We start from the raw sequence: 14566 nt of genomic DNA, 5'->3' as shown, positions 1-14566 counted from the left end.
TATTGAGATTGCTACCGTAGTGAAGGTGATACCCTGCGCTACATGCTACATTACGGTACCCTCTGTATGCACCGTCCCCTCCACCCCCCGGTGAAACGCACGCCGCGCTCCGAGCTGCATCCAATCAGAGCTGCAGCAGTGAGCACGTCATCCTGTTTCTTCCCCAGTGATTTGCTTCCTGGTACATTTTTTTGTTCACATTTACCTGTTTATTAAAATTGCTGTCAATGTTCATTAAAATAAGCCCTCCCCTGAAAATAAGCCCTCTGGTGTTTTTCTGTCCAAAAAAATTAATAAGACAGTGTCTTATTATCGGGGAAACATGATAGTGAAGGGTTATATGAAGTCCAAGAGAGGAAAAGGTAGCTCTTCACTAACTGGGTGAAGTAACTCAATAAATATAAGACAGACTATTTAGAATCTTAATATGCAAAAAATCATTAGTTATGGTTCAGTCTGAAAAAATGACAAGTAGTTTAGGAAATAGCTTTCATTGATTTTAAGAGTCAGATAACCAGGGCGGCTAGGTGGTGCAGTGAGTAAAGTGCCGGCCCTGGAGTCAGGAGGACCCCAGTTTGGTTCCAGCCTCAGACACTTAACACCCACACAAAAAAAAACTAGCCATGTAACCTTGGGCAAGTTACTTAACCCCAATTGCCCTCCCAAAGGAAAAAAAAAAGAATCAGATAACCTAAGGAATTAAGCTCTAAAATCATAGTTACTATTTTACTCTTTAATTATTAAAACAAACCTGTTTTGTAACAAATATATTCTAAATCAAATTGCAATGGCAAAAGATGAATAGAAATAAGTAATTTGCATTAATATTTTTAAAAATTAGTTTTAAGAACAACTAAAAACTTCGGATTAGTTGCTTTAAAATGCCTCTAAACACATAATAAAAAATGCTATCTACCTAGAGATAGAGAACTGATAGACTCTGAGTGCAGGTTTAAGCATATTTTTTCTCTTCATTTCTCCTACTTTCCCTCCCCCCACAATATGTGGAAATATGTTTTGCATGACTTCATAGGCAGAATGGGTATCATATTTCTTGCCCTTTCAATGGGTAAGGGATGGGATAGAGAGAGGGAGAAATAAAAAATAAATATAAATGAAAATAAAAATAAATTTTTAAAGTTAAAAAAATGCCTAAGAAAAGCTAAATTCCTCTTTGCTTTATGTAAATCAGAAATCTCAAAGCAATTTTTATAAAAGCATATTTATCATTAGCTTAGTCCACAAAGTCAATACAGGTCAAGGACTGTTGCATTAATCATAATAATAATGCTAGGCTTTATATAGCTTCTTAAGGTTTGCAATGTACTTTACAGATATTATCCTCAGGACAATCCTGGGAGGTAGGTGTTAAATTATTGCTAATATTATAATAAGAAACAAAACATTTATAATTTATTAAATAATGAAAATTATTATTAATATTAAGAAGAGGTAGCATCTGTACATGCTTTAAAGTTTACAAAGCACTTTATATTAAATTTGATTCTCACAACAACTGTATAAGTGTTATTTTTATCCCCATTTTACAGATGAAGTCACTGAGGCTCTGAGAGTTTCAGTGACTTGCCCAGGGATTGTGTGAGAGAGGCTTTGAATTCAGGTCTTCCTAACCCCACTCGATCTAACCCTACACTAGATTCAGCACTTCATCAAAAAGCAATCCTCTTTGGAGTCTATAAAATTGGATATGACATAGATGCACTTCAACAGGTAATCAATGATCTGCCTGAAACACTCTACACTGAGGATATCCTTGAAACTTCTGACTTCAAATGAAGCTGAAAGGGAATTCAGCTCTCAGACTGTTCTGGAGAGCAGTCTACATGGATATTTCTTGAATGCAGGAACATGAACATGACAGCTTTTCTCTAGGGAAAGAAGTTGTGACCTATATGAAGGTAACTGGGTCTACCTCAGAGATACAAGATGTGGAGTCTTCTGTAACCCCTTTTGCAAGGTTAAATCAAAGGACCCAATCCTGGAAAAATTCTTTAGTCCAAAAAAGAAGCCTAGAGAAAATCAGTTTGTAAGATCTATCTGTAAAAGAACATGATAGAGCTCAGTGGGTGGTTTCTTGAAATTAGTCTCTTCATTTTATAGAGATATTTTATAAATATGAAAAAAAACTTTAACAACAACTTAGGAAATAAAAAAAGCTTAGTAAAATTAAGTGAGCTGCTTCAAAACATTAGAAAGCAGTGGGTGGAAGAGATAAATTCCGCTCCCAGCAGTTCCCAAAGAGGTGATGAATATGAGTGATTGGTATGGCGGCCCTCGGAATGCTTTGTCTCCCATGAGCACAGGCTCTCAAGGCAGCCTTCCGGCTGTCTTCAGTTTATTAGAGGACACTTTTCCCTCCCTTTTGATTTTGTAAAATGACAATGATTTTTTGACAAAGCTTCATTACAACAGTCAGAGATGATGATTTTTAATAAATCCCAAGTTTACCTAGTTTATCATGTTCTTTTTCCTTTGTCTCTAGTCTTTTGGTCAGTCTACAGATCTCTTCATGAGCCTGCTGTAACCTTCTCGTTGCTTCTTCCTCCATGTTCCTCCTGAGATTCCCTTGTACTGTTTTCTCTTTCTCCAATTCTTCATTAGGGGGCTGAAATACAAATACTCTTAAAAGCAGAACAAAAAAGCAAATTTACTTTCATTGTACAGCAGTCTGGAAAGGAAAGAAAGAAAAAATATGTGTTTAAATAAAAACCATTTTTACCCATGGAACAAAGAGATCTAGTCTCTGCTGGAATATCTTCAGAAAAAAGGGATCCAATGCCTCCTAAGGCAGCCCACACTTTTTGGAACTGGCTCCCCATGTCCCTAGTTCTGTTCTCTGGGTCCAAGCAGAACTCCCTTTAGACTGGTTCATTACTTTGTATCCTCTTTCTCTTTTCAATTCAATAAACATTTAAGGACTACTAAGAAGGAAATACTGTGTCCAAGCAGAGGATAGAAAGACAAAAAATGAAAGTTTCTATTCTCAAGGAGCTTACATTCTACTGAAGACTATAACAAGCACACAGATAAATAAATACAAGGAATTTTAGGCAGAGAGTAGTAACAATGAGCGGATGAGAAAAGGTTGCTCCCTCCATCTACTCTACAAATATCATATATTCATTTATGTATGTACATATATCCCACATATCCTTAAGGGCTGGGGCTCTTCTTCCTTTGCATTATTCACACCCCCACCCCACCCCCCACTCCAATTAGTTCAGGACCTGATTTAGTTTGTGTTTGTGGAATAAGTTGATGAGGATGCAGAGGTAAATTGGGGCCATACTGCCAGAGGCTCCATTGCATTGGAGGTCACTAGGAGTCACCAGAAGTTTTTGGCAGGAGGATAGCATGGTCACTTGGGCAGCCTAAAAGGTGCCTAGTACCCTTCAGCTGATCCCTGTACTTCATGGCATTGAGGCCTCTCACAATCCTGGTCACCCTCCTCTGGATGGGCCATGAGTTTGTTAATGTCCTTGTTAAAAGGTAGCACCCAAAAGAGAATACAATGTTCTACATATGGTCTGACCGTAGCAAAAGAATCAAGGAACTTAATTATTAGAATGCAAACTCCTCCATAGACTGGAAGCCCCCTAAGGAGAGCTTCTGTGTCACTGTTATTTTTTGTAGCCTCTAAAACCCAGAACATGCTATGCATACAAGAGACCTATAATGAATGGTTGTGGAACTGAAATGAATATCTGGACTTTGCTTCTTTGGATTCTACCTAAGATTGTCTGTGCTAATTTAACAGAGTGTAGGACCACTAAAGTACTATTCCAACACCTCATTATGACCCAGCAATAACCCTGAGTTCTGGAAGACTAGGGCAGGGAAACACAAGCCCTGGAAAGGTCTACAAAAGCTGGACAAGTTGTGGGTTTTCTGTTTGAGGGCTAGCCTACTTAATTTTGGGAAGATTTATATAATGACCATAGAGCAAAGAATTTTTCAGCCACAGTAACTTTTGAGGGTCATTTACTGCTGTTATAAAAAAGCTGTAATCATATCAACAGATCAGATTATAACCCATTAAAATTAGAAATCTTTGAAGTACTGAAGAAGGTTGCCACATCACACTGCTGATTCACATTGGATCCACTAAAATCCCCAGGGATTTTTTTTACAGTCCTCTCTCACTTCTTAATTTTATTTTTTAGATATCATCCCTTCATATTCAACTGATCCTGTGCCCTGTAACATTCCTAGGAGTTTTCTTTTTGGGATCTTTTTCAAGAGGTGATTGATGAATAATTCAATTTCTATTTTGCCCTCTGGTTCTAGAATATCAGGGCAATTTTCCTTGAGAATTTCTTGAAGGATGATGTCTGGGCTCTTTTTTTGATCATGGCTTTCAGGTAGTCCAATAATTTTTAAATTATCTCTCCCAGATCTATTTTCCAGGTCAGTGGCTTTTCCGATGAAATATTTCACATTGCCTTCTATTTTTTCATTTCTTTGGATTTGTTTTATAGTATTTTGATTTCTCATAAAGTCAGTAGCTTCCATTTGCTCCAATCTAATTCTGAAGGAATTATTCTCTTCAGTGAGTTTTTGAAATTTCTTTTCCATCTGGCCAATTCAGCTTTTTAAGGCACTCTTCTCCTCACCGGCTTTTTGGGCCTCTTTTGCCATTTGAGTTAGTCCATTTTTAAGGTGTTATTTTCTTCAGTCAGGCTGTTGACTTGCTTTTCATGATTTTCTTGCATCATTCTCATTTCTCTTCCCAATTTTTCCTCTGCTTCTCTTTCCTGATTTTCAAAATCCTTCTTGAGCTCTTCCATGGCCTGTAACCAATTCATATTTTTCTTTGAAGTTTTTGATGCAGAAGTTTTGACTTTGTTGTCTTCTTCTGGTTCCATGTTTTCACCCTTTTTGTCCCCCCCCCCAATTCTATGGTCTGATTGTGTTTACTCTGTTTGCTTATCCTCTCAGTCAATTACTTGACTTTTGAGCTCTTTGCCACGGTAGAACTCTGCTTCTAGAGTGGAGAGAGCTGTGTACCAAATTGCTGGGGTTTTCACAGTTGTTGTCAAAGCTGTTGTCAGAAGTATGAGGAGAGTGCCCTCTCTACAGCCATCACAAGCTCTGGCACATTAGCATTCCTCACCCCAGGACCACCACCCAAGACTGCGACCCAAATTCAAGCAGGTCAAAGCAAGAGCAATTACTCTCTGAATGGTTGCTTGGTCCCCCTATGATCTGTAGGCCAGGAGCTCTGGAGGCAGCCACATGCCACACCCTCAGCCACCTTGGCCACCCTGGGAGCAGGGGCCAGACCATATTCTTCTCTTACCCATTTCCAACAGAGCTCCCTACTGACCTTTTACTTTCTCTTTAGCATTTATGGGTTGAGAAGTCTAGAAACCCTCACAGCTCTCTCCTGAAGGAGGGAGATTCAGTCTCCTGAAGTCTGATCCAGCCACAAGTCTGGGACAGCGCAGCTCATACGGGACGGCGTGCTCGCAGCTTGGTACAATAGACCCCTCCTGTCAGCCTGCCAGGCTGCCTTCAATGGGAGATTTGTTTCTCTCTGTCACTCTGTGGGTTCTGTAGCTCTAAAATTTGTTTAATTTTTTTCCAGGTATTGGAGGTGGTTAGAGCAGGGGCTCAATCAAGTTCCTGCTTTTACTCTGCCATCTTGACTCTGCCCCACCCCCCTCCCAGGGAGTTTTTCACACGAACAACTTTCTAATCATACCTCTCCTGAGCCTATTTTTTAAAACTAGAGTCTTCACATTTATTCCTATTAATTTCACATTATTAGATTTGGACCATTGTTGAAGCCTATATAGATCTTTATGAATCTTAATTATGAAATCCACACTGTTAGCTAATTGCTCATGGAGTTATTTCACCTACAAGTTTTAGAAGCCTTTCATCTATGTCTTCAGCCAAGTCACTAGTAAAAATATTGAAGAGATGTACAGGGTCAAGTTCAAAGTCCTATGTCATTCCACTGAAGACCCTCCCACTTCCCACTCCTCTAGCTTGCAGTACTTCCATTTCTTAAACTATTTTAAATCTGGTTCAACCAGTTCTGAATTTACCTAATTGCAGATTCTTTATCAGAATCATATTACAAGCAAGGAGGTTATATATTTATTCACTGATGTTGCCATTGCTTGAAACATGTTCAAAATTCTTCTAGAATTACCTTCAGAAAAACAGTATCATTGATTTTCATCATCTACCTTTGTCTAACTGTATAACCTTCAGTTGGCAAGGGTTGGAGTGGTGGCTGATATAACATCACTAAAAAAAGAGATGACCTACGTTGTTGGTTGCAACATGTGCAACTTTGGGTTCATACTTTGTGTGACTTATCATGACTGAAACACTGGGTTCAGTATAGCTCTCTTAAACCTAGTTCTGTGGAGACTGCATTGGAATTTGGACCCCTTAGTGCTCAACTCAGACCATTTTTTACTTCCATGTACTCTCTGATCTAATGATACCAGCTTCCTTGCCATTCTTTTAATATGACACCCCATCTCCTGACTTCTGGTATTCTCACTAGCTGTCCCCCATGCATGGAACACTCTCTCTTCTCTCTGCATCAGGGATTCCCTGGCTCCCTTCGGATTTTAATTAATATCATCAACCATAAGAAGCCTTCCCCAGTTTCTCTTAACGGTAGGGCCTTCTATGATTATCTCTAATTTATCTGTATAAAATCATGCATGAGGGGTGGCCAGGTGGTGCAGTGAGTAAGAGTGCCGGACCCAGCTTCGGGAGACCCGGGATCGGTTCTCGCCTCAGATACTTGGCACCCACACAAAGTAACTGACCGTGTAACCTTGAGCAAGTTACTTAACCCCAACTGCTCTAAAAAAAAATAAAATAAAATCATGCATGCACAAAATCGTTTGCGTGGCGCCTCCCCTGCTAAGTCCTGAGCTCCTTGAGACAGGGACTATTTTTACCTTTCTTTGTATCCCAGTGCCTAATGCTAATACATAGAAGGTACTTAAATGCTTGTTGACTGGACTTCCTTCCTAACATCCTGGATCCTCTATCTCACAGATTTCTGAGATCTGGGATAAGGCACCATACCGAAGAATGCTCTCTCCTATTAATCCTGAGCACACTCTGGGCTTTGCCCTCCTTTCCTGCCCATAGGGAAGCAGGACATGACATGTGGACAAATCCAATGTTTGTCCTGACAATGGCATACCATTTGCTGTCATTCACATTCTCGTCTCACTACTTTTTCCAACCAAGCTGACTTTTTGGCTGTTCTTCACAAATGACACTCCATTTCCCATCTCCCTCACTTTGTAAAGGGGCCCCCACTGATGAGAATGTACTCTTTCCTCCCCTATGTCTCTTAGAATACCTAGTTTCCTTCAAACCTTAGCTCAAGAACCACCTTCAATATGAGACTTTTTGTTTCCAACTCCCAAATTAGCTTATATTTGTTTGGAACATAACTCTGTGTGTATGTTGTCTCCCATGGGCAAGGACTGTTCCATTTTTGTCTTTATATCTCCCTAGAGGCTGGCACATGGCAGAGGTGGCTTTTCACCTCCCCCCCCCCATTTTTCTGATTCTAAGTCTAGAGTCCAATCTACTCCATCACACTACTGTGGGCACATGGGCAATCATGTACTCCCTGGATAATTCTAAGAATATAGCTAAGTCCTCAAAAAATTGATCTTTCAGGACAGGGCATTAACCTGACTTAGACTCCAGGAGGATTTAACATATCCTATTGTGGTCCTTTGTTTCTGCTAGAGCCAGCAAACATACTGACTCATATTTTTAACCCTAAAATGAGAGGTCAAAAGTTTCCTTGAGCGCCTAAAGAAACCCCTCCACCAATTAAATACTAAATTAGAAATATTGAAAACCAAAGGAGAGATTAATAAAACTGAAATTAAGAAAACTATTGAATTAATAAATAAAACTACGAACTCGTTTTATGAAAAAAAAAACCAATAAAATTGATAGACTCTTAGTCAATATGATAAAAAAAGAAAGAAGAAAACCAAATTATGAGTATCAAAAATGAAAAGGGTGAATCTACCTCCAATGAAGAGGAAATAAAAACAATAATTAGGAATTATTTTTCCCAATTTTATGCACATAAATTTGACAATTTTAGAGAAATGGATGAATATTTACAAAAATACAAGTGGCCCAGATTAACTGAAGAGGAAGTAAACTACTTAAATAACCCCATCTCAGAAAAAGAAATTGAACAAGCCATCAGTCAGCTCCCTAGGAAAAAAATCTCCAGGACCAGATGGATTTACTAGTAAATTCTATCAAACATTCAAAGAACAATTGATTCCAATACTCTACAAACTATTTGGGGAAATTAGTGAAGAAGGAGTCCTACCAAATTCTTTTTATGACACAAATATGGTACTGATACCTAAATTGGGAAGAGATAAAAGAGAGAAAGAAAATTATAGACCAATCTCCCTCATGAATATAGATGCAAAATTTTTAAATAAAATATTAGCAAAAAGACTACAGCAACTTATCTCAAGAATAATACACTTTTATCAGGTAGTATTTATTCCAGGAATGCAAGGATGGTTCAATATTAGGAAAACCATCAGTATAATTGATCACATCAACAATAAAACTAGCAGAAACCACATGATTATCTCAATAGATGCAGAAAAGGCTTTTGACAAAATACAACATCCATTCCTATTAAAAACACTAGAAAGAATAGGAATAAATGGAGCCTTCCTCAAAATAATAGGTAGCATCTATTTAAAACCATCAGCAAATATTATATGTAATGGGGATAAGCTAGAAGCATTTCCAATAAGATCAGGCATGAAACAAGGGTGTCCACTATCACCCCTCTTATTCAATCTGGTACTAGAAATATTAGCAGTAGCAATTAGAGAAGAAAAAGAAATCAAAGGAATGAAATTAGGCAAAGAGACCAAGCTATCATTCTTTGCAGATGATATGATGATATACTTAGAGAATCCTAGCGAATCAAATAAAAAACTATAAATAAATAAATTTGACAAAGTTTCAGGATATAAAATAAACTCACATAAATCCTTGGCATTCCTATATATTTCCAATGAAATTCAACAGCAAGAGATAGAAAGAGAAATCCCATTTAAAGTTCCTGTAGACATTATAAAATATTTGGGCATCTACCTGCCAAAGCAAACCCAGGATCTATATGATCACAACTACAAAACACTCTTCACACAAATTAAGTCAGATCTAACTAATTGGAAAAACATCAATTGTTCATGGCTGGGTCGAGCTAATATAATAAAAATGACAATTTTACCTAAATTAAATTATATATTTAGTGCCATACCAATCAATCTACCAAAAAACTACTTTATAGAGCTAGAAAAAATAGTAACAAAATTCATTTGGAAGAATAAATGGTCCAGAATATCAAGGGAATTAATGAAAAGAAATGCTAGGGAAAGTGGACTAGCTATACCAGATTTTAATCTGTATTATAAAGCAGCAGTCATCAAAACTTCTTGGTACTGGCTGAGGAATAGAGTAGTGGATCAATGGAATAGATTAGGCACACGAGATTCAGCAGTCAATTACTATAGTAATCTATTGTTTGATAAACCTAAAGATCCCAGTTTTGGGGATAAGAATTCACTATTTGACAAAAACTGCTGGGAAAACTGGAATATAGTATGGCAGAAACTTGGCATAGACCATTACCTAACACGATATAACAAAATCAAGTCTAAATGGGTACATGATCTAGGTATAAAGGTTGATACTGTAAGCAATTTGGGAGAGCAAGTGATAGTTTACCTGTCAAATTTGTGGAGAGGGAAAGACTTTATGACTAAACAAGAATCAGAGAGCATTAAAAAATGCAAAATGGATAATTCTGATTACATTAAATTGAAAAGCTTCTGTACAAACAAAGCCAATGTAACCAAGATTAAGAGGGAGGTGGGAAATTGGGAAAGAATTTTTACAACCTATGTCTCTGATAAAGGACTCATTTCTAAAATATGCAGAGAATTGAGCCAAATCTATAAGAATACAAGTCATTCCCCAAGTGATAAATGGTCAAAGGACATGAACAGACAGTTTTCAGAGAAAGAAATTAAAGATATCTATAAGCACATGAAGAAATGCTGTAAATCACTATTAGAGAAATGCAAATCAAAACAACTCTGAGGTACCACATCTTACCAGTTAGATTGGCTAAGATGACAAAACAGGAAAATGACAAATGCTGGAGAGGATGTGGACAAATTGGAACACTAATGCATTGCTGATGGAGTTGAATCTGGAATTATGCCCAAAGGGCTATAAATAATTTCATACCCTTTGACCCAGCAATACCACTTTTAGGGTTGTATCCCAAAGAGATCATAGAAGTGGGAAAAAGACCCATATGTACAAAAATATTTATAGCAGCTCTTTTTGTGGTAGCAAAGAATTGGAAATTAAGGGGGTGCCCATCAATTGGGGAATGGCTGAACAAGTTGTGGTATATACATGCATGTTATGGAATACTATTGTGTAAGAAGAAACAAGGAGCAGATGGACTTCATATTTACCTGGAGAGGCTTATATGAACTGATGCTGAGTGAGAAGAGTAGAGCCAGGAGGAATTTGTACACATTTACAGACACAACGTATTTGTGACGACCAACTTTGATAAACTGGACTCTTCTCAGCAATACAGAGACATAAGTCAAACCCAAAAAACTCATGATGGAGAGAGATGTTTACATCCAGAGAAAGAACTGCTATTGAACCCAGATTGAAGCAAACTACCTGCCTTTTTTCGTCTTCTTGTTTGGTTTTGTTTCCTCTTTCCCATTCTTTATTCCATCTGTTACAATCCTTCTTTATAACCTGACCTAATGTGAAAGTATTTGCAGATACTATACTTGATTGTATGCCGCCATGGGGGGGAGGGGGGAAGGAGGGAGAGAAAATTTGAAACCCATGGAGTTGTGGTAATGAATCTTGTAAACTAAAAGTAAACAAATTAATAAAGTCCACTATGAACTGCAAAAAAAAAAAAAAAGAAAAGAAAAGAAAAAAAGGAAAGAAACCCTTCCACATTGTCCAATAGGAAGTTATTTCTAGTAAGGTACTGGAGACCCAATGATCAATCTGTCTTCCTAGGACTGACTTCATGAAATTCAAATTGTCTTGGTGCATGCGGAATGCCCAGGAGAGGATGCCTATGAATAACTGGTATTAGAGTCCAGGAGCTCTGAGGGGATGCTCTAGCCATGTGGCAAAAAATATCTGGGGGTTCTAGATGCTATATGATAACAGGGACAACTTTTAACTACTGAGTAAGTCAGGCGTTTTCTGCCTTTATATATATCTCAGCAGCCTGGGACAGCAGCTTCTGCTGAGGTCTCTGGAGCCCTCTACTGGGGAACCTAGAGTAGAGTAGCTGCCACTGTTGACTACAAGCAATTTGGGAGTTAGGTAACACATATCCAACTGGAAAAGTTCCAGCCCTTTCCTAGTCAGGGGGAGTATGTCCCTACATGCATGAGCTCAAAGAAGAGATGAGGCTAAAGTGAGAAATAATTCTAAAAACCAAGATGATTTAAATTCAGAGTATATAGAAAAGATACAGTCCAGAAAGTCCCTAACAGATAAGGATGCTATCTGTAGAAATAATTGGGAGCTAATTTTTTTTGTCCACAATCAATATGTTTCCCCAAAGCCTCCAGCTTGATTTCTGGCTTACTTCACCCTCCTTCCAGTTACACCAATGTACTGGTAGGATCAGGGAGGTACCATGTTTTCTTGTGGGCCCATTCATACAGTTCAGTTTAGGCAAGGCAGACATTCTACCAATCCAGCAGCCCTATGACTATGACAAAAACTTGGTACTGGAATTGCTATTTCTGATCAGTCAAATTTAAATGGCATAAAAGCATGACTACAGGAATTTCAGGATAATAATTATTGGAAGGGGTTAATCCAATCTGCTACCTCTTTTGGTTGGGTCTTGGAACTTATTAACTTATTAATTTTATTAATTAAATATAAAAGTGGTTGAAAGTTCCTTGTGAGAAGTTTTTATTTTTGTCTTGTACTTCCAGGACCTAGTATATGATCTATTCATAGCAGGTGCTTAATAGATTGTTGAATGAGCCACAGGGAGTTGTGGCTTTAAAAAGATTACATGTATGCTACAAGCAGCCAGGACTAGGAATCTATTGTGCTAACAGTCTGGGCAGGTGAGATACACAAAACTTAATGCAGGTATGTACAGAATCTGATTTATATATAGAAAGGTGATTGGTGAAAAAAAATCATTTTAGATAAATTTTCTATCTGAATTCAATTTACAAAATGTCACAGTAGTCTTAAAGGAGTTCATAATCTTCATCTTCCAACAACTGGACAATGAGATGGAGGTTTTTCTCAATAACCTTCTTGTCTGTTTCTGGACTTCCGTATAAAACAAAGAATTCATCTCAGCCATTGTCCAAGGATTGCATCAAGAAAGGGCTACTCATCAGACTAGAGACATGTCCATTCAAGATGGGTGATGTGTAATTCCTAAGGCACATACTGGTTCAAAAAGCAGGAATACTCATGTAAGGTACAATTAGGAACCCCTGCATCTATAGATTGACAAAAGGCCTACAATGCTTCCTAAGTTTCGTGGGGGCACAGCTTATAATTTCATTTCCAGATTTTCATGTCTGATAATGCTTTTAACCAATCTGTTCTCCAAAGAATTCCACTGGACACTGAAAGTAAATGTTGTATTCAATGAGCTCACGAGATGTTTTGCTTTGTCTTCATCTTGGTATACCTAGATAGATGCTCACAAACAGTTCATAGTAAAGAAGAAGAGGATGGTAGAGAAGTCATCCTTTTATATACAAAACAATATTGCTTATGAATACTTCTTTTACAAGATGATTTTGGTGGAGAAAAATGATACTATACAGGAAAAATCAGTCATCAAGCATTTATTAAACTCCATATGAAAGGCACACACAGCTCCTACTGGACAAGACACTTTCTCAAAGGAGATCAACACCCACTGCCATCCAAATCGCACACTCTAGAGCACTTTTCAATTGCTCAACTGATATCAGATTTGCTGGCACTATTTGTTTTAGCAGATTAAACCTCATGACCTTCTACAAATCAAAGCAATGAGACAAACTGGTGGATGTACTATGGCAGAAACCAGAGTTCCAGCACCTAGCAATTCAGCCCCCTCACAAGACCCTCCTTCGGAATGTCCTGCCTGAGGCAAGCTCATCCCTGGTAATCAGGGAAATCCCAGGGAAGACAAAGATACTGGTCTCAGGGGAAGATAAAACTGAACCTTGCTCAAGAGAGATTAGAGAAGGCTAATCTAAAGCCAGTAACCAGAGTAGCTACAAAACAAACTATAATTTCTCTGAGCAAATGGACTGTTTAAAATTTTTGTCTCTTTATCTCCCCTGGCACAAAGTCTTATACAAAATAACCATTTAATAAATGCTTGTTGAAATAAATTTAATTGGAAACATCAATAGACAAGGGGCTATGAGAGGAGCCAAAGTAAAAAAAAAAATTCTGCCCAAATTTAGGGAACCAAAATGCAAGACGAACACTGGACTTGAGGCATTGTCTAAACTTAAATTGTTTTCTAGACGCTAAGGCTTTTTTTATTCTGGAGGCTTGAGTGCTTCGTGCTGAATTGGCAATAATACCCTGTGTGGTCCTGGGGCAACCTATAATCTGTCGCTAATTCAGCAAGTCTTGTTCAGATCCACACACTTGAAAACTACAAACTACAAGCACTTAGCCTCAGCCAGATCTATGAGATCAAATCAGTAAGCAGCAAGCACAGCCCTCCCACTTGCTCTGGACCATTCTCTAAAGCAGGGCTTCTTAAACTTTCTCCACTCGAGACCCCTTTTCCCATGAGAAATTTTTATGTGATGCTGGGTATAAGTATATAAATAGGTATATGAGTCAAACATTTACTTATAATAAATCATACAGAAATTTGTTTTAAAACAATTCTTTGATATGCATATAATTTTGCCATTTATTAAAGAGAAAAGCCAATTTGCATACTAATGAGATGGATGTGCTTATTTATTTTTACATAAAGAATTAAATCTTGGTGGAATACTGGAGGACATAGAGTATCTTCAATGTTTTTCAGAGTTGATTGACATTTTCATTTTATAATCAATGCTGAGAATGCTGCTTTACATAAATACATAGAACAAAATTGCAGAACTATGTGTAGGACCATTTCAGAAATTGTTAGAAATTCTGTCCTAATCCCAAGTCAAAATTCATTTAAAGACTTTTTAGGAAACAAGTTTTAAACCTGTTGTCACTTGATAACTTGGCAAATTCTTGAACTTTTAATGGCAGATTACTGAGGTTTTTTATTTCAATTTGTGAAGGATGATTTCTCAGAAGTAAAGCCTTCTCAAAAGGGTTGATAGTTTTTGTATTATTGAAACACAGTTTACTCCCTTACAGAATGACATCTGTAGCTAGCTAACCTTATAAAAAACACTTTGAAACCTAAACTGTTCACTCTTACAAACTCTTGCAAAACTTCCTG

General features: G+C 37.7%; 1 protein-coding gene across 1 annotated transcript in view; it reads right to left on the bottom strand.

The window, feature by feature from the left end:
• The window catches only part of LOC138146343 (phosphopantothenate--cysteine ligase-like), a 208870-nt gene that overhangs the window by 150225 nt on the left and 44079 nt on the right, over positions 1-14566 (bottom strand). Inside the window, exon 7 of the mRNA XM_069068159.1 lies at positions 2470-2626. Coding sequence (XP_068924260.1) covers positions 2470-2626 — 157 coding nt within the window. The remainder of the gene's footprint in view (positions 1-2469; positions 2627-14566) is intronic.

Source organism: Petaurus breviceps, unplaced genomic scaffold, assembly GCF_028583685.1.
Source record: "Petaurus breviceps papuanus isolate PSGF00001 unplaced genomic scaffold, PetGlider_PUasm1.0 90760, whole genome shotgun sequence".
NCBI lineage: Eukaryota > Metazoa > Chordata > Mammalia > Diprotodontia > Petauridae > Petaurus > Petaurus breviceps.
Note: the sequence above shows the minus strand (reverse complement) of the source record. Positions and strands in the feature narration are given on the sequence as shown.